This window comes from Dermacentor andersoni, chromosome 2 (genome assembly GCF_023375885.2).
Source record: "Dermacentor andersoni chromosome 2, qqDerAnde1_hic_scaffold, whole genome shotgun sequence".
NCBI lineage: Eukaryota > Metazoa > Arthropoda > Arachnida > Ixodida > Ixodidae > Dermacentor > Dermacentor andersoni.
The window spans coordinates 14,363,961-14,388,810 of NC_092815.1; the positions used below are offsets into that span (position 1 = coordinate 14,363,961).

The following is a 24,850-nucleotide window of genomic DNA, read 5'->3' on the forward strand; positions in this document are numbered from 1 at the left end:
CGCAACACACCGAGGACATCCACTTTGTCTGGAAGAAACTACGAGTTCGATCCGGAGAACCGGCGGTGAATTATAAGTATTTGCGAGGGCATAATGGCTAACTTATAGGCGTGGCGATTGATTTTTAATATGTAGTAGTAGTAGTAGTAGTAGTAGTAGTAGAAAGATTTATTTGTTATTTGGTAATCTGGACTGAGGGTGGAGCCCTCAGTCCAGAGCCCCATTTGCTGCTGCTATCCGTCTGGCCCGGTCAATCAGGTATCGCTGGTCGTCCAAGGCTCTGCTGGAAAGAGCGGCTCCCCACTGCATCGGGTATTGTAGGAAGGCCGGGTGGTTTGGAGCATTCTCACGTAGTATGGTATAGGTCTGGGTGTCCTCCACAGAAAGTACATTTGTCGGGATACTGGGTAAACAGTAGAAAGTGTGGCGGAGAGCAAGGCTGGGGAACGTAGTAGTCTGGAGCTGGCGCCAAGGGGCTGCATCTGCACGGTTTAGTTTCACGTGTGGTGGAGGGAACGTTCCACGGGGTAGTCTGCAGAGTTGTAGCATATGCGTGTATATAAGTGGTATCTTTTCCACCCTGTCTGGGTTTGACTGGCCGTCCACCGGCGCCCGGAGGGTTGGGCCTCGGGCTGTCGCATGGACGCGCTCATTGCCAGGGAGAGACGTATGTCCAGGTGACCAAACTAGGTGGGGTATGCTCGTCCTTGTGTAGCAATTTATTTGTGGCTGATAATACTGTTTCGGCCCTCCCGTCGGCCACTGCTACCACTTGAGCGGAAATGTCGGGGTAGCACGCGGCGTCTGTATAGAAGGTGTCGCGGTCGTTGCCGTGTGCTCGGTGCAGTGTCATCGCACGTGCAGCGCGCTTGCCTTTATGGTGTTCGGGGTGCATATTCCGAGGTATGGGGGCCACTGTAATGTTTTCTCTGATGTTTGGTGCGATTTACAGGGGCTCGCGTGGGGCAAACATTGATGTTGGGTATCGTGATTGTCTGAGTACGTGCCTTCCGGTCGATATACGTTTCAGTCGTTCGATCCGATTGACTTTCTGAGCTTCGATTAATTCGGCCAAGGTGTTGTGCAAACCAAGCTGTAATAGTTTGACTGTTGAGGTGTATATAGGAAGGCCTGTCGCCGTTTTCACCGCTGTGCGTATGAGGATGTCTAGCTGGTTTGTTTGTTTTTGGGCGAGTCGGTGGTAAGGTGCGTGATACGTAATGCGGCTTACGATTAAGGCGTGTATGATGCACATGACGTCTAATTATTTTAGGCCGTGACGGCGGTTGGTGACCCTACGGATCATGTGGACTACCTGATTAATTTGTTTCTTCAGCAGCGTCAGGGTATATGTCGCCTTCGCGTTGACTTGAACGTGGAGTCACAGTAGCCGTAATTTGTTTACATTATTTAAATGTACACCCAGGACAGTCACCGTGATGCCAGGGGGTAGGTGATGTTACCTCTGGAGTTTTTCTTACTGTAAGCAGTTCCGATCTTTCAGCTGCGCACGTAAGTCATCCTACTCGTGAATATTGCTGGGTGGCATCCGCTGCTGATTGTAGTACGTCCTGTATTTCACCATCTGAGCCACTGGTGGCCCAGATTGTGATGTCATCAGCATAAAGCGCATGTCTAATTCCCGGTATAGCATCCAGTAGTGGAGGTAGTCTGCTCATAGCTATGTTAAATAGCACAGGGGAAAGCACTGAACCTTGTGGCCTGCCTTTTCCCGCAAAAGGGATGGAGTCTGAACGTATGTGTCCTATACTTATTGTTGCAGTGCGATCTTTGAGAAACGCCCAGACGTAATTATATAGTCGTCGGCCACATTTGATTGCAGCTAGATCGGTGAGTATGAGATCGTGAGCTACGTTATCACACGCGCCTTTGAGGTCTAATGCAAGGATGACTTTGGTTTGCTGGGTGCTGATATGGTCAATTATCTCTTCCTTAATTTGCAGCAGTACTTCTCGAGTGGATAGACCCGGTCGGAAACCGAACATTGTGTGTGGTAATAACGATTGCTCTTCTAGGTACGGCTGAAGCCTAGCCAGGACGACTTTTTCGAGTAACTTATGTAAAAAGTTTGCCACCTAATACCTGCGATCATCATAATGTTTAATGTTTACTGAAGTTCGGCGAAGATATCTCCCACCGATCTCCATCTACTTTTTCTTACGTCAGCTAACTACATGCTGACCCTGCAAAATTCCTAAGGTCGTTATAATTCTCTGTCGTCCTCGACTGGGCGTCCTTTCCAATGGCACCCATTCTGTTATTGTACCAGACACCGGATATTTTCACTACAGGACTTACTCAACTGCACTTCTTGCTTTTATGTCAACGAGGAGGTGGGGGAGGGAAGATGGAAAGGAAAAGTAGGAAAGTCAACCAGACTCGTTTCCGGTTTGCTACCCGCAGAGAGAAGGAATGAAAATGAAGACTGGAGATGGAGGGATGTATTAGCAGTGCAAAGGCGTGGGATTACTGCTCAGACCCACCGATACAGCGGGATGGCTTGGACGTCAGACAACACAAACACAAGACACAATGGCAAACGACTTTAATGAATAAACAACCAACTCCCACGGGCGTCGTCGGGAGGCGAACGCCGCGGGAGATCCGAGCGTTTTGGCTGCGAGAAATTGAAACGACGTAGCGCGCTGCCGCGGGTCCTTAGTGGTGTCCTCGCAGGAACAAAACGCACAGCGGAGGATGAGTGAAGGGTGCGGTAGCTAGGGAGCGCCCTGGGGTCCGGCCGCCTTCTGGGCAGAGCCCGGGCCAGCCGGACGGTTGGGGAGTTGGGGTTGATATGGGAGGGGGGGGGCGCCAGGGGGGGCGGCCTGCGCCCCTCTTGGTCAGTCTTTGGTGAATGGCGGCGGCACCACTACACGTACTGGTGCTCGCTGCCTGGCACTATCACGCCACGCGCTTGTCACATTTCACTCCGGCTCCCGCGTTGCCACGGCTCCTATACACAAAGGAAACCGCCTATCCTTCGCATATCCGTTCCTCGCGCTCCCGAAAATGCTGCCAAAGATAAGGTTGAAGTTCGAAGTTAATCGGATCCACGGCAGCTATACTTGCACTGTGAAAAAGATGACCAAAAGGAGGGCCTTATCACATATCGGTTACACTGAGATTGACTGTACGCTGAGCGGTCCTCTTGACTCCTGCCAGAGCTATACTCCAAACGAGTAAGAGTGAGGGAAGGCTGTTGTATAACTCTCGATGCATTTTCAAGAATGGTCGGAACGAATCGTGATTCCACAAAGGAGAGGAGCACTTTTCGGGAACCGCACTTAACGAACACAAACAGTTCTTTCAGTCCTCAACCAATTCGCCACTCACCTAGCAGTAAGAAATAAGAGAAACGCTAGCGAAATGCAAGAAAAAAAAAATAAAGAAAAGGTGACTTTCGGCTGTCCGGTTTCTTCATGGAAGGAGCCGCAAATTCACAACCTCCTCCCGACACGGTCAGGAGGCTCCACCACACACATGAGTTGTCACTACAAAACTGTCCACGTGTGAAAAAGATGAGGGTGTCTGTGTCATCCAAAACAAGGGATTGGACCACGAAATCTTGATGAGGCGCTTGAAGACGCGAATTGAGAGATGTGGCACGTTCTCTTCAACAAAGCAGATACTTGGCCAAAGTTGTCCGCAAGCTTCGTCTCTGCAGAACTCGCGAACTTTGCGATCTGGTGAAATTATGCTTAAATAACAAGCCCACCGGTCGAAGCACACCATGACAATAGGATGGCGCTTGAGCTTTTACAAACAAGAAAGATTGCAAAACGAAGCACGCCTTGCAGGCTCCCCGGTGCCTAACTCCATCGGCCGCTTGCACATCGTCAACACCGGAGCAAGGTACTGATCCCATAGGCTCCTTCTGCGCAAGTACCAGGCTTTTCCCAAGCGGCCATCCGAGCGTTGTCATAGTCATCTACAAACTCTCGAGAAGCACGCGCTTTAAGAACTAGGGTGAACGTGTGTACAACAATTGGGCACGTCTTCCCGCAGCAGTCCTACCAACTGTCGTGTGTGGCTTGCACAGAAATGCCCTCTCAGGAACGCTGCTTCTTTGCCTTGCCTGTGATGTGGTTAGCAGGCAAGGCGACTGTGGCGCAAGCCATCTCCAGAACCCACACTGCGTTCCGTAGAAGCTCGGACGTGGTCTTCACACGAGCGGCCTGAAGAAGGGAACCGCCAGGAGCGCGAGCGCTGCGGTGCCGGAGGCCAGGGTGCTGGCACCGGCGGCGACTGTGGTTGGCGGCGGAGGTTCGGCGTGCGCGACGGGTCCGAGTTCGGGCGCCTCTGGCGCGGCGTCCCTCTGCAGTCCCAGCGGGCGCACCGGGACCCTGGCAGCCATCGGTGCCTCGGTGCGGTCGAGCACGTGCGCCGTGGCGCTTTCCGGGTGCCGCCGAGAGGACGCCTGCTGCTGGGCCATGGCGCTGGACATCGCCTTGCAGTCGAACCACCAGACGGAAGTGGCACGCGGGTACGGCGGGTCGCCCTTGTCCACCTGCCACAGACAGGAGCGTCCAGGTTATTATTAGGACCCCACACGTGGCTTCTGCGAACCTTCAGGCGAGCAACGCGTTGAAGGTTTGCAGCAGCCAAAGCAAAACTGCTTTTGCGCGTCTCTCGTACTCGCTTTCGTTAATTCTAGATGGATTTTAACTTCCGTTTACTCGCGTTTTCTTTCTCTGTGTTTAAGTTTTATACATTCGTTGCCGCTTTAATCTGGAGTTTAAGGGTAAAAGAAACTTTACAAGCTCGTGTAAATGGGCTGCCTATACGGCTGTTCTGTGTAGATAGTGTGTGAGCGAGCTTTATTGTCGTATATTCGAAAGCCGCACTGTTTGATGAGATCGGATATTTAAATCAAGTCCATATTATTCGTAAACGCTTTCTGTATGAGCACTCACCCCGAAGTCCTTGTCGTTGAAGCGGTAGTAGTGCGGTCCCTTGAAGAAGTAGGAGTAGCCGTTCTGCCATTGGAAAGCTGCGTCCAAGTGGCCGGGCAAACCGTTCCAATTGCTGACGGGCTGCGGGTAGCGGTCGCTGACGGGCACTTCGTTGCGGCTGTCGTACCGCCAGTACTGGTTCCCCTTGAAGAAATACGTCTTTCCGTTGCCACTCCAGACGAGCGCTGCATCCAGGTTGTCCGGGATGCCCTGGAAGCCGACGCTGATCTTCTGCGGGTAGCCCTTGCTCACCTGCTTGTTTCGGAAGCGCCAGTAGTTCCCCCCCTGCAAAGAGCCGGACGAGAATCAGAGATGGCGTGCCTCACGGCGAGTGATGCAGTAATAGTGGCATCGCTAGCGTCAGCTGCCGTGGGGGCACATCTAACCGTATGGAACTATAAAATGCTGATGAAGCCGCCGTTAGGACGGCAAATGCCTTTGGTTAGGCAGTCCAGTGCGAGGTCGGACAGGTCAACAGATGTAGTGCGGTAGATTTGGTACGCATGCACACAGAGCAAATGCGTACTTTGGTGTAGAATCTTTATTTCAAGCGCTGCACTCCGAATGAGGCGCTTGATGGCAGTGAAAGAAGAAACGCGTCGTATGCCTTGTGTCATGGGACAGCTACCAAGATCAGAAACATGGATGCCAAATCCTTGGGGCGGGCAATACATTTGCTAGGGTGCCTTGCTCAAGAGCCGATATTTGTAGGTTATCGTCGCGCAACGCCCCCCCCCCCCCCCCCCCCCCCGCCCACCTTTCTCCCGTTTAGAATTCAAAAAGGGAGCCCACAGCTACATTTACCTTGAAGAAGAAGGTCTTTCCGTCGGACCACGTCAGCGCTGCATCGATGTGACCTGGAAGGCCACCCCAGTCGTCCGATATCCTCCTCGGGTAACCGTCGGCTATGCCGTCAGTCTCAATCTTCCAGTAATAGTCACCTGGACAGCATACAACAGAGTTTGGGTTAAAACACTCGACCCTCTCATCTTTACGCGAGGCGAGAATATAGAGATGTTAATCAGTGACATCACTGTGTTGCATTGCTGCACATGATACGACTATTAAACTAAAATCACACCTACTGCGTGAAGTTCTGACACCATCCTGAGGTACAAGCTGTTCTAGAAATTTCAGTCACTCTTTTCTTTTCTGTTTGGGACACACTGCGACTGTAAATATCAATCGTGGCGGTATTTCGCCGCCCTAGCGTAATATTCCAATAACGGGCGCGATATTGAGTACTAGTTTCCCGTGGACGAGGCATAAAAGCGATGACGCGCGAACCTGGACATTTGTTTTAATGCTCAATCAGGCTTCAGATGTATACCATAATAAATAGCTTTAGAAACAACGAACGCAGGAGCCTTAGCGTAATTCTGTGAACGTGCGCAGGACCCAAGCTATATGCTAAGGTCCTGAAACTATGCGCAACTCAAGCAGCTCCGCCTTCCGCAAAATAGCTATGCTCGGATTATTTTGTGCTCCGTCGGGTTCCTTTGCCAGCTGGGCCGATAGCGTGCGCCAACTTTGAGCCTTATGAAACTCGCTAATGCGACGGGCGCCAAATCGCTCAGCGTCTATAGTTTACACACGCAACACTTCCTAAAAGCTCGACGACGATCAGCGCCGTCATCGGTGTGGCAAGAGGAGGAAAAGCCTCCCTGTCAGCGCGTCACGTTTTGTCCGCGCTCGTACGCACTGTTTTTCCTTGCCCCGAATTTATAAACACCGGCTATAATTAGGACCACGACAGCCTCCGCGCGTGTGGCCCACACGACGGAGACGTCTTCGTTGTCGTGCGTGCTCGTACAGCCGAGTCCTTTCTTTCTTTCTTTCTTTCTTTGCGCGTTACGCAACGCAGCCTGTTTTGTTGCCCCATTCGTCCACGCGCCTGCAGCGAGCGGATGCGCGTGGCCCGCGCGTTGCCCGTGGCTCTCGCGAAACTGCCGCATAGCTTGGCCTTCGCAACTGAAACCGGGCTCGTTCGTCGAATTCAATAATTAGACACTAAGTAGCAACACCAAAATCAGTTTGCGCGAGTGAAGTATAAAGCCAGCTTAAAAGAACACACACACACACACACACACACATATATATATATATATATATATATATATATATATATATATATATATATATATATATATATATATATATATATATATGTTCCGAATATCCATCCTACAGATAAAAATATTATATATAGATATTTTGGGATTTTACGTGCCAAAACCACTTTCTGATTATGAGACACGCCGTAGTGGAGGACTCCGGCAATTTCGACCACCTGGGGTTCTTTAACGCGCACCTAAATAAGTACACGGGTGTTTTTCGCATTTCGCCCCCATCAAAATGCGGCCGCCGTGGCCGGGATTCGATCCCGCTACCTTGTGCTCAGCAGCCCAACACCATAGCCACTGAGCAACCACGGCGGGTCGGAAAAAAATGTTGATTAGTATTGAAGGTGAAAATGAAGGCACAACTTGGCATATCTTGAATTCCGCGCCCGAACCGCCGCGCCAGTATGCTTGAGCGTGACGTCAGTGATTTCAAAGTACATTTTCTTATTTCGGCCATTTTAGAGCAGATATACTTTTGAAATGCTGTCATTTAGAGACATTGTTTCATCTAGAATGTAACGTATTTCGTTCTTTAGGGATAAGCAATTAACTAGGGAGGAAGAGACGCGGGGAAAGTGACGGCGTCGCTGGAAGCTGGTGCGGGAACTGCAACGGCAGTTCGCTTTTGCTAAATTGGGTATCGTTGAGTAGTACACGATGGTGAAGCACTCCTGTCAAGGCTGCGGGGATGATAAACGCCTTATCTTATTGTTAACAGCCATTAAATAGCATTGAAGTAGACGACGCGGACACGTGCTAGAGTTAGTGAATATTCCGCAAACGTCAGCACATGGCCTCCGATATTTCCAACGCGCCGACCGAGCTTTTCAGACGAAGCCAATATCGTACTTTTTACTTTCAAGTAAATATTTTTTTTTCGGCATTGCAAAGAAAGGCAGTGCGACTATAGCGCGATAAAGTGAGTGCACACGCACACGTACGTCAGATGCATAGCAATGTGCTATATTGTATTTAGTCAGAATGCTGCTACCTAATAGGCAACGCAAAAGGTAAAAGCCATACGCATACGGCGAACTAACAAGCAAAGTAGATCTCGTGTATCTCCCATGGCTCTCACGTTGTTCGAATGGTTACGCTGCCGGGGTTAGCTCGTGTATCTCGGTCCGGCTGCTTACGACTCGAGATGCGCGCCGTACACAGTATCCGCCGCCATTATCGACGCGCCCCGAGGCTTGAAGGCTCGCTACGCCATCGGCGAATAAATCGTTCCTGTCTCTCATTTCTTCGCATTTTTCTTTCCTTCGCATTATTTTCGTTTTTCTCCTTTCGTTTCCTCCGCCGCTCTCGGCAGCTTCTTTTCTTTCTCTATCGTGGCTCGCTTGGCAGCAGCGAAGAGAGAGAGAGAGAAAAGAAAGATGATAAAGAAAGTGCGTGGCACGAGGAAAACTTGAGAAGCCACGACGTTCCAGGTGGGGAGATGCCAAGGTCGATCGACTGGTTAATCGATGCTGAGTGCGGACGGGCCAGCAACACAGCGAACCCGGCTGCTTATAGCGCAAAGAAAGTAGCGCGACCTTTGTATTTCTCTCTCGGGCTCGCAATTTTGTTAACTTATTTGTTTTCCTACTTAAAAACCCCACACAGGTCGCACGCGACCGCAAATACTTTTTTTTTTATTTCTTCCGAGCGGGAAACCTCAGCCACTCGCGGCCGACAGTATAGAACGCGCATCCGCCGTCTCGTTCAACCTTCGATGTCGCTCGTCTTTTGCGTTTGTCCTTCTCGTGGGAATTTTCCGCATGCGTGAGGATTGGAAAACTCGCGGCGGTGTTATCGCGCTTCATCCAAACGAGAGCTTAGAGAGCAGCCAACCTGCACTCCTTGCGAGGCAGCCAACGTCCTTTAAGCGATGTCTCTTTCTTTTCTGAAGTCATATTTTGCATTCGGCGAAATATATCGATATATCGATTGCTGTCTCTCTCTCTCTCTCTCTCTCTCTCTCTCTATATATATATATATATATATATATATATATATATATATATATATATATATATATATCTATTATAATGTGACCTTATGAATGTCAATGATAAAAATCGAGCCCTTCGGTTTCCTTTCTTGTATATGTATATAGGTGCTGTGCATGTGTGTACACCCAGCACCTCCACCACGTCTGAGGAATTTCTTTAGTCTCGGAGATTCCGAGCCACGCCGACAAAGAAGTCGCGCCCTCATCCTCCGAACCTTTCCGAGCGGAGGCATTCTCACGAGTCTCCGGATCCCTTACAACTGTTGTTACTCGGACGAGGGGTCTATTATTCGAAGATCAGATGATTTGCAATGCCCCAAGTTTTCTACTCCTGCGGAAGCTGCTCATGTATTGTTAACGTGTAGCCTGGGACAAAAGCTAGCCACCCAACGAGCTCAAGGCCGTTAGATGTTACGAACTGACCAATCTGACAATTACGAGCGATGGCTAATAGACATATCATAAATCGCTTTTCGTATGTCGCTCCAAGCAGTGCCCGCATAAGACGGGCCTGGATACTCAGGCAAAATAAAAAGGGAAAGAATGAACAGGCCGCGAGAGCTCACCCTTGAACACGTAGGAGCTGCCGTCCTCGGTCCTGGTGGCCGCGTCGATGGCGGCGTCCTGGCACAGGTCGGGACCAGGCTGCGCCGGCTTGCGGCTTCCCTTGCTCGGCGTCTTGGTCGTTCTGTGCACGGCACCTGGAGGCGCAGAACGTCGGGGGATCAGAGCGACACACGCGAGCAAGGCGTTAGGTACGCGCCAGTGCCACAACATTCGCCGCATACGCAGTAATCGAAAACTCGTCTGCTCGCTTGCCGAGCCATGCCAAGAGTCAAGTGCAGTTGATTTCTTGTTCATAGTTTCCATGCACAGTGACGCAGGCTAAACGTCTCAGCTCTGTGTACATATATGCCACTTTTTAAAGAGCAAAGTAAATGTTCGAGGCTCGAGTTGCTCTATGTCATAGGGCGCTAAATGCTTCGAGACCCCGCCGCACACACACTTTGGTCCATATGCGATGAAATTGTACTTTCGTCCCAGTGACGCGCGGCTCTCAAAGGCCGCCGCCCATACACCGGCCTTCTACGAAACGAAGCACCGGTGCGCCGCTGTTGGCCATCAAGCCTCGTGATTGCACCGTAAGCAGCGTGTTCAAAGCTGCTGCTGCAGCTCGCAAGCGGGGAAAATGCTGCAAGCTCGCAAGGAACGGGAGAGTCTCAGAACACAGAAGCAAAGAAGCTTGCGAGCTACGTCAGCGACTTACTGGCCGTCGGCGTACAGGGAAGAGCACGGCGCACGCCGGCCTTTGGACGCTGCAGCGCTGCGCACCCTCTGCGTGCAGGCGTTCCTCGGAGGCAAGCGAGGGTGTTACCGCGGACGCACTGCGTGTTGTCAGTATGTGTAGAGAGCCAGGCACAAGCGCACACAGCTCGACGTGAGGCACGACGGGCAAGCCATGCGGGGTGTCGCTTTATTGTTAGTCATGCGAGGTTAGCGAGTCCGCTCATGGGCCACGACGACATGCAGAAGCAGCGGCTCAGCGGGGTGGTGCGGGTAGCGCAGCAGTAAGCGGGCTCTCCTACGCGGCGGCCAGTAGGTCGGCCAATGGCGTCTGCGCTGCGGCGGGCTCCAGGAAGGCGGGAAGCGGCGGCGCCGGTCGGGATCGTGGGGCGGCCACGCTGGCCGGGGGTGCCAGCCGCCGGGCACTTGGCGAGCTCGGCCCTTACCGTAGAGCGACTGGATGCCGTCGATGTCGTCGCGGTCCAGCTGGAAGCCCGGCTCGAAGCCCCGGTAGAAGGGCGCCATCAGCGAGCGTCGCACGTCCGAGTGGGACAGGCCCAGGGAGTGGCCGAACTCGTGCGCCGCCACTTGGAAAAGGTTCACGCCTGCGAGCGAAAGTCGTGGTGATGCCCTTATCGTCGGTATCTGCTGTGCAGATATATATATAAACGCAGAACGACGGCGCCCTCAGTTAAGTGAAGCACATATTCATAGCGCTAAAGACGAAACCAAACATGATGTAATATATAGGAAGAGCGCTGTTGAAATAGGTCGGATCAGCACCCGTCCTACACATTCCGTGTTGCGCTCCGTTTTTAGCGCTGTGAAGATGTGAGATATTCGTCGCCCGACCTGGTTTAGCATTAAAGTCCGTCCCGGCATTGTATTCTCGGTATTTGCCTGTGCTATTTAGATTCTTAAACCTCGATGCTTCTGATAAACTATTACATTGAGAACTTCCAATGTTACAGCTGACCTTCCTGGCAGTCCCGTTTACCGCGCGCACATCGCATGCTGCATATGTTGAAGACAAATTTCGTCAACTATATACCACACGTTGTAGTGTAACCTCCATTTCTATACATATTGTAGTCTTTATGCGCGACAGTCACATGGAATGCTTGTCATGCAGAACTACAATTATTGCAGAATCTTGGTTTGAGGAAAGATAAGCGGCGCTGAACAGTCGCGGGCAAACACCTAAGAACGCATTTTGCCCATTCTGTTGTATAGGTCTCTCACGGTCCGCGTCTGTTTTGTTCCGTTTAATTTTCCTGAGGTACAAGTGTGATGAAACAGCACATATGGGCACTGGCAGTTATGCGTACCATTTATATTTAACCCTCTCATTTGTTCCTATACTGCGGGAGACGAGCATATTTCACGGTGAAAACTAAAGTAAGCAGCGGCGCTGCTCATTTTCTGCTAGGATTTTGTATTTCGCAATGAACTTGCTACAAAAGTGCTCTGTAAGTTGTTTTTTCTCTTTCTTTTCTGAAAGCGATGCGCAAGATGCTCGCTTGCTCGGGAACAATTATTGTCGGAACGCGAGATTCCAATCAAGCAAGCGCGTATTCGTGCTTGCCGCCACGTTGTCTCGCCATTCTTAGAAGCAAAGGCACGAGGGGGGGAGGCGCACTAACCGCGTCGCTTCCCCCAGCGACGAGGCAGTCATTAGCGAGGCCGATGGGTTTTTCCCTAATCACGTTGTTCCGCGTAAAAGCGCCGCGCGGTTGACCAGGCACGACCACGAGGGGGCGTTCGGACAGAGACAGCGCGCGACTTAATTCTTGGAAGCACGCTCGAATGGGCTCGAGCGGCAGTCTAGCCTTCCCGAGCACCAGTCGCTAGAGAAATCGCCGAAGGATAAAACACCCCGACGCCTAGCAGCGATGTTTGACTTCCGACGCAGACCTCGGGACCTGGCAGTCGAACGACCTCCTTATATATCCCGCGAGAAACATCGCATGCTATTATCACGAGCTATTATTGTCAATCCAAAAGGGTGCGCCTTCCGAGAGGTCGAGAGGGACTGTCCTATCTGCCAGGGTGCATGGAAGAAAAGTATGCGAGACGCGTGAACCTAGAACAGCAATAGCTCCGCAATACCCAACTGAGCCAACAGCACCTGAAAATACTGTATACGTGCACTGCATGGCTGTGCTGCAATCATCCACGCTACGAACTATAATTAAACACTTCCCTAGCAGGTGATTACTGTAGCCTCGTGCTCCACCTTGTCCACTCTCCGGATCGAGGAGGACTAGAGATAATCGTGCCTTATTTTCCATTTCATTAAGCTTTTGTTTTTCATTTCTTTAGCGGGCGGGGGAGGGGAAGCGCTGCACACAAACCAACAGGAGACTGCGAACTCTGCGTCTTGGCTCCAGCTCCTACATCGCTTCCCAAACAACGCTAGCTCAGACTGACTTTGCTGCGGACTTCTTATCGAGAATGTCGGCATCGAAGGTATGTATGGTATCGTCGGATTCGCATGGCTTTGCCACGTCACAATCACTGTAGCGTCACGTTATGCGGCATAAAATAGTTGGATAGTTGGATAGAATATTGGACTATAAAAGCGGGGCATTGCCATATTTAGGCACTAGACAGCAGAGAATTGGCAGCGATGTGTCTGCACTTAAAGGGAGAACGAATTTGGTATTTATTCTAATATAACTTCGATAAATGGTCACACTTTTCGAAGAAAAGAAAAAGATAATCTAAATGACGAGAAGCTTGTTTTTAGTGAGCGAGGTAGCTTTGTTAATAAACGTATCTCTCTCTTTCTCTCTCTTTCTCTGTATGTGTGTTCGTGCGCGCGCGCGCGCGCGCGCGCGTGTGTGTGTGTGTGTGTGTGTGTGTGTGTGTGTGTGTGTGTGTGTGTGTGTGTGTGTGCGTGTGTGTGTGTGTGTGTGTGTGTGTGTGTGTGTGTGTGTGTGTGTGTGTGGCGGATGACATGCGCGCACGGCCTCGACGCCTGTCGCGAGACCGAAGGCGATGTGTGATGCTTCTCGAGGCGAGAATGGCGGTGAGATGTGTGCGGCATCGAGAAGCATGATTTGAAGATTCTATATGCCCCCCCCCGCCCCCCTTGCAGTGGCGCATGCCCCTTCTGAGGCCCTGCGTGTAATGAGCAGAAAGTGGTGTTCTCGTTGGGTATACTCACCCGTGTACTCATCGATGGTCCACTTCTCTTCGTCGTCGAAGTGGGCGTCCCCGCCGTAGCGCGGGAAGAAGGCGTGCGCCAGGGTTCCGCCCGGCCCGTTGAAAGGGTCGCCGTCGCCGTGCTCGCCGCGCACGAACTGGATGTCGATGTTCACGGGGCCCGTCTTCTTGTGCGTGAAGGTGAGCGGCGATACGTCGGACCACATCTGCGAGAAGTTGACGTGTGGGGGTATCGGAAAGGAGGCAGAGTGGGTTCGCTATTTTTATAGTGAATAACCACATAAGTAAATAACCGCGTAAAAATATAAGGTCTTAACATAAGGTTTAAGCATCAGGAAGCTATAGACATTGGACGGAATCAACGTCGCCACATGCGCGAATATTATAGAAACGGGGCTGCGCGGTTTCACTCTCTTTGACTAAATAAGCACGTAATAAACACGCTTTCTTTTATTTATTGCGTTTTCCTTAGGAGACCGGATTTATTTCAAAGCATAGTGTTACATGCGTAGCTCGTCTGTCAACCCTGTAGTAAATGTGTGTCACTCTAGCAAAAAGAATTGAGGACGACTCTGAAAAAGAGAACTCATACAAGTAACTATTTGTTGAACTACACTTATTCTAGACACAGACAAGGGAGTCGTAGAGTTATAACAGTACGCATACGAAAGGCTTGTTTCAAAGCAGAAACTTACTGAAGTAAGCCGATTGGTGCATTATAACGCACCATATACGTTGAACTATGAAGGTAAGGACCCCAGCTTTCCCTCCAATTTTCACCTTTACATACTATCGACTTGGTCGCGTCGCTTTATATTTGCTTTTTTTTTTTTTTGTTTCAAGCAGCGGTACAAACTACTAACGTCGATAACACACTACGTGACGTTATATTTTTGCTGTGGTTTGCAAGCGCGCAGCCTTATTTCCGGCCAGAGCGTAAATGTCGATGCTTTATGCGCACCTTGAAGGCCCTGGCAATCTCTTTGTCGACGGCCACCCGGTCCTTGACGCGGCGTGGGTACTTGCTGATGCGATAGGAGAGCTCGTTGCTGGCCCACTTGGAACCCTGCAGTGCGTAACGCCTCCTCCTCCGACGAGCGTCCAGTCCGAAGCCTACTTTGTCCCGGACGCCGCAGCGGGGAAGCTGCATGGTGGACGCCGTCTCGTTGTCGACTCGTCCTGCGAAGGGCGGATGGCATCCGCATTAGGAGATGCGAAAGTTCTCAGCACGAATCAAGTTTAGCACAAATAGAATGAGTGTAATTCCGCGGTTGCTCATCGAAGCACGGCTCCGTCTACATGCGTGCGTCAAAGGAACGTTCACTCGGCTACCAGGTCGAAGGTCAGCCTTTGCCGTAAGTTCGAAAGCACGTGCGTGTGAGGGTATCTGACGCCCGACATGCATATTTGTGCTTCCGCAAACACTGGCTGTCTAGAAGTTACGCATATAAGGGAAAGAACGACAGGAGCGATGCAGCCAAGTTTCCGTCTCAGGGTCCGGCGACCACCATTGTCACTGCAGACGGGCGTCTGAAATCTTTACCATTTTCACGCCTGCGTGTTAACTGACTTCGGCAATTCAACTTCATTTTACTTTTGAAGTTAAAGTTGGGTCAGCATCGCGGCTAAAATGTAACAAGTAAAATGGAGCAAGTGCTTCCAACCTCTTCAGCGGCTCCTTCGGTTGCCAGCCATATCGCCAACTTCACTGGAACTCGGACTTTCTAAGTGAACGATGTTTCGGATGTATGCTGTAGCACTCCCGCACCCCGCGCGCCCAAATAAAGAATGCAAACAACAACACGGGAAAACATCGACGACGAAAGTAAGAGAAGCGCACTCTCGAGGCAATGCGAAACGGAAGAAGAAAAATAACGCGGTAGGTATACCGCTCTGGGTGGGTCACGGCACGCGTGCTCTTCGAAGACCCCTCGCCCAGCTCCCTTCGCGCTCCGTCACGACAACCGCACCGGCGGGACGCGCGTCGCCGAAAGCAAACGTGCCACGCATGTTGCACTGCAACGCGATATACGTCCGACTGCAGCCCCGAGTCATTCAACACTACGGCCTCGTCACTGCAATGCTGGTGTTCGGGCTATAGCGTGTCTTGCATACCGCGCGGGGGCTCGGCGCACGTGTGCGATCCACACCGCCTTATGCGGTTGCTCCAATTAGCGTACGGTTTCCGTGCCAGCCAGGCGTGTGTATAACCGACTGCACTTGACTCACAAACTAGTGGGGCAAGATCGCCGAGCGATTGCCGAGCTGCTTCCGGGGGCGGTGAGGTTCCTTGACTCATCGCTGACGGGCCGTGCGGCCCGCGCAATAGCGGCTTCCCACGCGCTGCTCGAGGCATTTGGCGCCGCTCCTGGCCGCGGGTGAGTCACAGCCTCCGCGCGTTGCGCAGCCATCACAATGCTTCGACGAGAGCTCAGCCACAAGCAATTCTTGCCGGCCGCCTGGGCCAATACGCTGTCGTGCTATGGCCCGCGAAGGGAGTGACGGACGTGTCTTCGATGTGTCATTAACGCCGCATTCAGCGAGGAGGGTATGCAGGAAGTCAGCCTTCATTTGGTCTACGTACGCTGCCGCACCGAAATTGTTTACGTCGGCTTGGGCACAAATTACTCGACGTAATCGTTCATATAATACACAAAACAGCCTCTCTCACAGGTCTCGCTTCCTTTTTTTTTTTTTCATTAGCAAAAGCAGGCTAAAAGGCTTATGCGGAGGAGGAAGTTCTGCTTGAATGCCACAAGTCTTCCACATTTATGATTGAGAAGCAGGCTGCCGCACGAAAGCCCTGCAGTCACGGTTCATGAATACGCTGAGATCGTAACCCTTATATGCATCTGCATGGGCTCGAACTGAGCATAAATACAGGCCATCGCCTATCCTCGTCGTTCGGGCTCTTGTCGTCACGCGCACAACGATCACGTTCGTGTTGGACGACTTGGCCGCACATACAGCCAGATAATTAATGAAGCCCTGCATCGGTAGCATTGCACGAGCGCCACCGCGGACGTTTACTATACAAGCGATGCCGTGCGAAACGCTTTGAGCCTCACAGGGAGCGTAACCTTGTGAAAGCTGTACCGCTATTACATTGCCGTGCACGTTGGACTGAGCTGCAAATTATATTTAAAAACGGGATAATGACGATAGGCTATAACCCTGCCAAAGCAAGTATGGCCAATTGAATTTTGGGGTTTCACGCGCCAACACCACGATTTGATTATAAGGCACGCTGTAGTTGGGGACTCCGGATTAATTTTGACCACCGGGGCATCTTCGTGCACCCAGTACACGGGACACGGGCGTTTTCGCATTTCGCCCCCATCGAAATGCGGCCGAGATTTGACCCCGCTACCTCGTACTTATCAGCTCAACACTATAGCCGCTAAGCCACCGCGGCTGGTTAAGCAAATATGACTAAGCGAAGGGATGCGAGAAAATATACAATTTTATTGCTTTGTCTTTATTATCTTTAAGCAAACAAGAGATCTCGACATTATCACAAAGGTTGAAACTGCGTTATTATTATACCAGTTCCGTCCACCCAGCCTCCGCGCTTTAAGCGAGTGTATTTTGACATTCACTGATACCGCTATTGCATGCTCGTCAACGCGCATCACGCCTCAAATTTGGCAGCAATCGACAGCATTCAGCATCTCCTACCTCGCCGAAGCTCGCTGCTTAAGCTGCGTATTACAAAACGCGGGTGATACAAAGGCGTGCCACAGCTCACGAGTTGTGTGTATACCAAAGTCTCACTTGGTTCAGACTACGCACGGCGAGCCCTGTTTTAGTGATCCGCAGAGCGCTTTCAAGGCCGAATGTCTGCTTCCCCAAAGCCAGCCGACCGCGGTCAGGTTAGATGCCACAACAGAGCAACAGCAATTTTACTAACGCAGTCGTCGCTATGTGGAGTGAGGGCCTCTTGTGCCGTTTGAAAAGACCATTGTACGCTTCAGGGAAATTAGCTACGATGCTTCTTTCGTTTATATTAAATTTACCGAACTGCCGTCAGCGTTTTGCCTGTGGTAATTAAGGAACTCCGCTCGTTACCACACTCGCCGAAAGGGCGGAAACATTCAACACTTTACAACGAACAGCGCAACTTTATTTTTTACTTCTTTTCGTTGCAGAGAGCGGTGATACAAGGACACCGGAAAGAGTAGCCGGTCTTTTGTTGCCGCGCGCGTCAATCCTCGCCTTCCCACCGAGCGAACATACGGCCGTTCTGGCAGAACGAAGCCGGAGTTTCGCAAGTGCTCGCACGACGCTGGATTCTGCCGTCTATTTAGAACTGCGCCACTGCACCATTTGGAACACCGTCGCTTAATGATATTCGTTGTGTTTTACGATAGTGCATACACCATGACTTGTACACGAAGTCTAATTTTGTATCAAGGCTTCATGGGCTGGAATGTATTGGACTGGGCTCATGCGGTAACAGTATACAGGGGCGCTATAACGTAAAACTATCCCAAACCTTTCAATTCCATTTCTGCTATCAGCCCTCCGTTACTGGTGAAAACATTTTGGACCACCCCCACTTCACCTGCCTGTCACGCGACATCACGAAAACCGCGATACCTCCCCATCTGATATGATGTGTGCACCCTGATTATGCATGAATTGAACGAAAAAAGAAAAACAGTTATTTCTGATTCGATTCCTTTTCGCCATTAGCCCCCGGCTATTGGTCAAAAGTTTTCGGGCTGCACCCACTTCACCTGCCTGTCACGCGACGTCACAAAACCGCGAAAACTCACCGCGTCAAAGTGACGTGTACGCATTAAAGATGCATTAATATGCCGAACAAAACTGAATTTTCTTCTGAAATAGCCGCAGGCTGCCCCGTTCCGAAAGGAATACAAGATGGCTGCCGCCGATCGCTGAGGCGCTGGCTACTCGCACCTGCCGGAGAGCATGGGCTTATTTGCGTATAATAAAACTTCTTGCGTGGCCGTGTAATGTTTGCGAGAACTTTCGGCACGTTTACGAACTCATTCGGTCAACTCTTGTTTCCTGAGGATCCGTTTTAGCGTCATTCTTAAGCTTCCGTTGCATGCCGCCGCGATTTTCGACCAGCCACCGCAAGCTAAGTAAGGGAAAGCGGACCAATCGCAGACGCCGACAAAAAGTGACCTCCCATGAACGAGGAGAGCGTTCGCTTGGTCTGTTCAGACAACCCTGCGGGTGACCGCCCAGTGCTTGCGTCGGTGGTTACGCAAATTTGACGTCAGGAGATTGGAATAAAAACATATTGGAATAGATTTAAGTTATAGGGACCCAGAAATAAATAAATAAATAAATAAATAAATAAATAAATAAATAAATAAATAAATAAATAAATAAAGAAAGAAAGAGAACAACCAGTCATGTTGCTGCGTCTTTATCTGCGTGCTTGTTATCTTCGTGCAAGCTTTCTTTTTTTGTTTTCCCTTCTAGTTACTTTTTATTCCTTTATTCAAACGATTATGTTTCCTAATTGGTTCTTGATGATAACACTTGCACTGATGAGTTAGATTAATACCAAATGGCTTGATGTAAATGTTGTTAGAATGGGGCACTGGAAAACTATCATGCATTTGACGAGTATCAAAGTGAACGTTCTGTAATTGCTGACGTATTATGTGCCTTTTGGATTACTTTTCGTTTACCATCATTATTGCCTAGTGTATGCAACGCCGAAATAAATCATGAAAATTTGAAAAAGAAGTGTGTCGGGAAACCACACATGCGAAGGTCATGGTTCCGATATGCATTCGCCTGCAGCTTTTGCCTCTCTTTTGCCCATTTCCCCTTTCAACGTACTCGTTATTTTTCCTTCAGTAAGTACACACAAGTACACAAGCCACTGCAAACGTTGTTCGCTTGCCTCCGAAAGCAATGATAATTGCTCGGTCAATAAAGCACCATACAGGGTGTTACGTCAGAAAAAAGAAAGTACAACGGCACTTGATCGCTAAAATTTAGCACCACCGATTAACGGTAAAAGACAACGGTAAAAATTAGCACCACCGAATAGCCGATATTACGCACCCCTGACTCTCTCCCTTTTTTGTTCGTTCGTTTGTGTTTCGCACAGTGACAGCGATCAAAGAACTCAGTGACTAGCACAAAGAAAAACACACAGTATGCCCAGGGATGTGACAGTGAAAGCAATGAAATACCTTTTTTTTTCGCTTTCCTTTAGCAACTAAAATGGCACAACTGCAGCTGTCGTGAATACGACGCAACCATTGCGGCGTGTATACAAAGGAGGGCCGATGTGCCGTTATTTCTTTTTCCACATATTCGCCCGAGGAAGAACCGCCCGATCTGTGCTTTCCCCCTGTCCTTGCACCTACAACGTCTTTCAGAACCAGTAAAACCAGTGCCAAAGCTAAGCAACGCATCGGCTCCCGGGTCTTCACTGCGATGTTTATCTCTTCCAAAGTGCGCGCGTGGGGCTATGGGAAAAACACTCCGCAGTCCCGGCTGCTGCTGCTTCTGTTGTTTTCATTTCTCTTTTGTTTGTTAGTGTACTTTCTATCTGGCTAACACAATTCTGAACTAACTTTGCTGCCGACACTGGTGCCAACTCTCCGTGGCGCTAGGCTTTTCCGTCTGCGAAGCTTTCTCCCTAAGCTCTGCGCGTATTTCCCATCTACTTGCAAGTTGCAAACCGGCGTCGCAAATATATCTGTATATAATACAAGTAAAGGGAGGTCATCGCAAGCTAGATATTGGCCCGTGCGTGTTTCTCTTGTATTGTTTCCTTAGTATATATCTCGCAAACGATCTGCCACTGCGTAGCTGCAACAATTCTAAACCCACACATGTATGATACGATACTCCCACAACGAACACTGATTCGCCATGGAAAGTAAATTTAGAGCGCCTAGGTTGCGCATGATATGTGACAATCACGAGCGAATTTCATCGTGCTGTAATGCGGTCAGTTACTGCTCTGGAAGCCATGGGACGTTTAGCAACTCTTTGAATTCTATCTACAAGCTCTTCCTTGACGAAAGACGGCTGCTTCGTTGGACCGAACTGACGTTATTGTACGCCACGATTACGAAAGAAGACGATCAGAACAGTAGAGAAGGAACACTGTCCATTGATGTGATCTGACTACTATTTGTTTGTTCCCAATTTTACCTTATTATACACCTATTTTACTCCTCACTTTCATTTCAGTAGTTATTATCTCTTTGTGTGCGTGTGTGTTTTAAACGACCCTATTCTTGGCTTATGCCACATCGTGAATACGCGATATGTTTAAGAATCATCAGCAGCAGCATCACTTTTATCTTGCACGCTTTGCTGACTGTCAGCATGGCTGTAAGATGCTGCCCGCCTCTCGAGGGACAAGCCTGTGCTTTAGAATAAACGCGTACGTACGCACCCTGCACGCGCTGAAGGCAATATTGTTCACCTGTAATGGCCGCACATATAAATACCCGAAAAAATGTTTATTTTCTATCTAAATGTGCAATACATATCGAGAATAAACATAATTAACGAAAAGAAGAAATATTTCGCGGCATTATTTACAGCAATAGAGGGGAAACACCAGGCAGAAAACTGTAAGTGGGCTTCACCCCAAGCTACCTATGGCTTCGCTTGGAATTTACACAAGCAGCTCTCGTCACATGTGAACCGTAGATGCCGATTTAATTCACTCTTGTGACACTAGTGCAGCCAGAGATCTCGCATCGGCGTGCCTCCACTGATCAAAAGAGAACGAGTCGCGCGCCAAGCGTCCCGCTCTAAACCAACAAACGAAGCTTGCTGCATGCCATTCAGTGTTGGCCAGACCAATTTAACGAAAAGATTCGTACTCAATACCGAAACTCAGCAAGAAAACGTTTTTTCTCAGTATGTTACCTGCAGGCGACACTCGTCAACAAAGAAGTAACTATAGAGCAAAAGAGTGATTGGAATGCAACTAAAGAACATCGAAAGAGGGCCGTGCACTCATCGTTCTATACGGCGTACTTCGAGACTTGTATTTTGTGTCACCCTTCTCCCCCTCAGCGTATAGAGTAGCCAATCCGTTACTCTCGTTAACCTTTCGCCTCTCTGTGCCACTTCTGGACTCGCGAAGATTAGCCGGAATCCCAGAGCGGATGAACTTCCGTGACAGTCGAGAAGACGCGTACACTGCAAAGTAATTTACACCCTTCAAAGCGAATAAACATATAAATCAGTCTACACCTCACACCATTACGCCCAAAAAATAGTGTGAGGGTGTGAGTTATAGACCGGATTTACACCCTTACTCACTTGTAGGAGTGTAAATTATTTTGCAATGTACACGCGACCAACCGCAGTGTCTAGTCGCAGCGCCACGCAGCCTTCGCGAGGTCGCCGGACAAAGAAGCCGGGCGGCGGCGACGTCCTTCCACGGCGCCGCCGCTGCCGGGAAAAGCGCGCGCGCTTGACCGGCCGCATGACGTCACCGAGCCTCATAATCGCACCGACAAGACGGGCGCTCAGGCGAAGCCCTCGGGCCTCTACGCGTTCCGCTCAAGTCCAGGCCGGTTCGGATGCGACCACGAGCGTTCCGATACCAAGTTTCATTCCAAGCGTGCGTGTACGCACCACTGGCGTTTTCGCAAATGACGTAAGCGGCACAACTTTACGCTTTCGGAGGAGAAATGAGGAGAAGTCTTCCTAAACGGTTGGCTGCTTGCAGAAGAGGAAGGAACGGGCCCAATCGAGACGTTTTCTAAACGGGCGCGTTGCTCGAACTGGCGCGAATCTGGTTGCCTCACCTGTATTGGCTGTCCTTTTCGATCGTTCTCGACTTGAAGTAGGAATGGACTAGATCGAGGCAAATGGAAATGTTTGCTTCGTAAGGCAGAATGTTTCTCAACATTTAAAAGCCTCAGCACCGCAGACTTTTCGTTTGAGTCGAAGAAGTGTGAGGCCACCTGCGGCTTACGACCTTGCTGGCTTGTTTACGTGCGCGATGATGACATGATTTCTGCAGAAGCCCCCGATTTAAATTTCTGTACTTACTCGCGTGTGCACTGATCACAGTGACGCGAAACTTACGCATTAATCTGGTACGTATAACTTCGAGACAGTCGCGCGCCAGTATTCCAGAAAGAAGAAGGACCCTCGCACATATACGTCACGGATCCTTTATTAACTTCTGAGCACGCTGCCTTTCCGGAAAGTTCCAGATCACCGGATAATTATGGGCCACTAGCAGAAACCTTAAAAAAGTAAGAAACGCAGCAGAAGAACGGTGCCCGATAAGAGTTTCGGCGGGCTGCTGTAATCGCTCGGCGTGCGGCCAATGGAAATGTAAATGAGGCACGGAAAACCCAGCGGCCGCCACAGTTGTTGTCGCCGAAAGGAACACGCGTTCTCGAACGTCGGTGTGCCGCGTACAACAGCCAGTTGAAGTGGGTCGGCAGACTCTAACGTGGCAGGCATGTCAATGCGCACTGCGTCCACCTTGGAATTGCGAAAAAAGCAGCCGAATTGAGGCGCGCGCGGTTTCAGGGCTAATCGTGGTTGTTTTCCTCTTCGGGCTGAGCTGCAGCTGGAATGCGATCAGCAGGCCGGAATGTGAGCACACACGCAGCACGCATACGCGAGCGGCATGTTCGCCGGACTCGTCGTCACCTCGCCTTCTGCCTCATCGGCACGGAGCTATTTATCTATACGCGCACGAAAACGAAACGGCTGCCGCTAAAATTACGAGTATATATACAACTTTAGTCAACTAAAGATAACAGTTTGCCTGATTTTTCTTTGACGAGGCGTATTTCTCACGTGCCACCCGGCCTGTTGTGGCGTCCTGGTGCATGAAACTTGTAAAAAGGCGCCTGCAGAGTGAACTTGCCATTTTCTGAGATGACGCACTGCGAGACTTTACGACTGCGCTTCAGTGAAGTACTCGTCCATGCGTAAGCTTGGGCCGAGTCCCAACTCTGCCGCCGCGTACAGTGGCGCCTCAAGCGCTCATAGCCGTAGAATGACGACATGAAGTTCCATTAAAGTGCAGCCTGCCATTGAAACTGGTAAGCACGCGCCCAACGTATAGACGTCGGCTTCTTGTGCTACAACCCCTTGACCTTGCTTGCGCAATCAGCGACAGGTCAATTCAGTCTTCTCTTCTCACTCGCTACGCCATAAATTGACTTAAAAACTACAAACGGCTCTCGTGTACCTTAGCGTGAGTGAGGAACCCGTGTGGGATCCGGACAGTGACAATAACTTTATTAGAGTGTCCTGAGGGACTCGACTGGGGGGAACCGAAGGCTCCCCGATCAAGTTGGTGGCTCCGCCCACGACGGGACAGGGAGGTGGTGACTCTCCGCGACGTCGCGGGCCCTCTGGACGGCCTGTAGTTGGTTTGTGAAATCCGAGCTCCGGAACGTCTCTGTGTTTCTCGACATGGATTTGGTCAGTGACCGCTTTACTATTTTATCAGCGTTCTCTCGTACAACCATGATTTATTTCCAGGTGCCAGTTGTTGCTTTCGATACATGCCCTTCAAGATAATTTACCGATATTTTGCTGAGCCTTAAAGCCTTCAACCAGTCGATCCCTGTCCATCTTGCTAAGACCGCGGAATACTCATTGGACTGCGAGTCGCATGCTGCACGTGCCGCCTACAGTTGGCCCCATACGCCGCCTACCACAGCTCCTGCTGGTCTTAATGTACCTCGTTACCTCGCCCCCTCCCTTCACACTCACCCATCAACCCCTATCATGCGGTAGTGCTGCCCACGGGAAGGTTATGTGACTTGTACGAGTCTCGATGCCGATCTATACTGAAGCTTATACCTAGTGGATGCACTACAATAAAGAAGCGAATCTGTACATTAACTTAACATGCACGTGCCGATGTGTCCCCTGTATCCACGCAAACTAGCCGAATGCGCTTGCAAAAAATAAAAATAAAAGAAAAAGAGAGAAAGAGAGAAGCCGTAGAGAAACCAGCCGCTGTCCGGCCAAGGACGGCACTTGATGCGCCGAAGTTAAGCGCAAGCAGCAGCACGCGAGGCTGTTTCGGACACGCGCGACGCCGTCGTGGCGGCGCGCAATCTCGTCGGCGCGTTTCCTGCTCGTCGCGCTCCCGCCGACGTTGAAGTCGTCGGCGAGTGACAACCCGGCTTCTCTGCGGCGTCGCTGCCGGAGATGTTGAGCAACGATCGAGAGAGTCTTGCGCCGATAGAGTTCCACACATGGCGGGTTCGGGCGTGTGTGACAGACCACCGAAATTTTCCTCTCGCGACTGCGTATTCGGCATTCAGACGTCAAGACGCACGTTAAAGCGAGAACGCTGCGAC

General features: G+C 50.4%; 1 protein-coding gene across 1 annotated transcript in view; it reads right to left on the reverse strand.

Moving 5' to 3' along the window:
• Positions 1-2,549: 2,549 nt before the first annotated feature.
• Positions 2,550-24,850, reverse strand: part of Mmp1 (Matrix metalloproteinase 1) — a 31,990-nt gene continuing 9,689 nt past the window's right edge. Inside the window, exons 3-9 of the mRNA XM_050190064.3 lie at positions 14,503-14,720; positions 13,543-13,747; positions 10,820-10,978; positions 9,656-9,790; positions 5,778-5,914; positions 4,935-5,258; positions 2,550-4,528 (exon numbers count right to left, since the gene is read on the reverse strand). Coding sequence (XP_050046021.1) covers positions 4,184-4,528; positions 4,935-5,258; positions 5,778-5,914; positions 9,656-9,790; positions 10,820-10,978; positions 13,543-13,747; positions 14,503-14,720 — 1,523 coding nt within the window. The 3' untranslated portion in view covers positions 2,550-4,183. The remainder of the gene's footprint in view (positions 4,529-4,934; positions 5,259-5,777; positions 5,915-9,655; positions 9,791-10,819; positions 10,979-13,542; positions 13,748-14,502; positions 14,721-24,850) is intronic.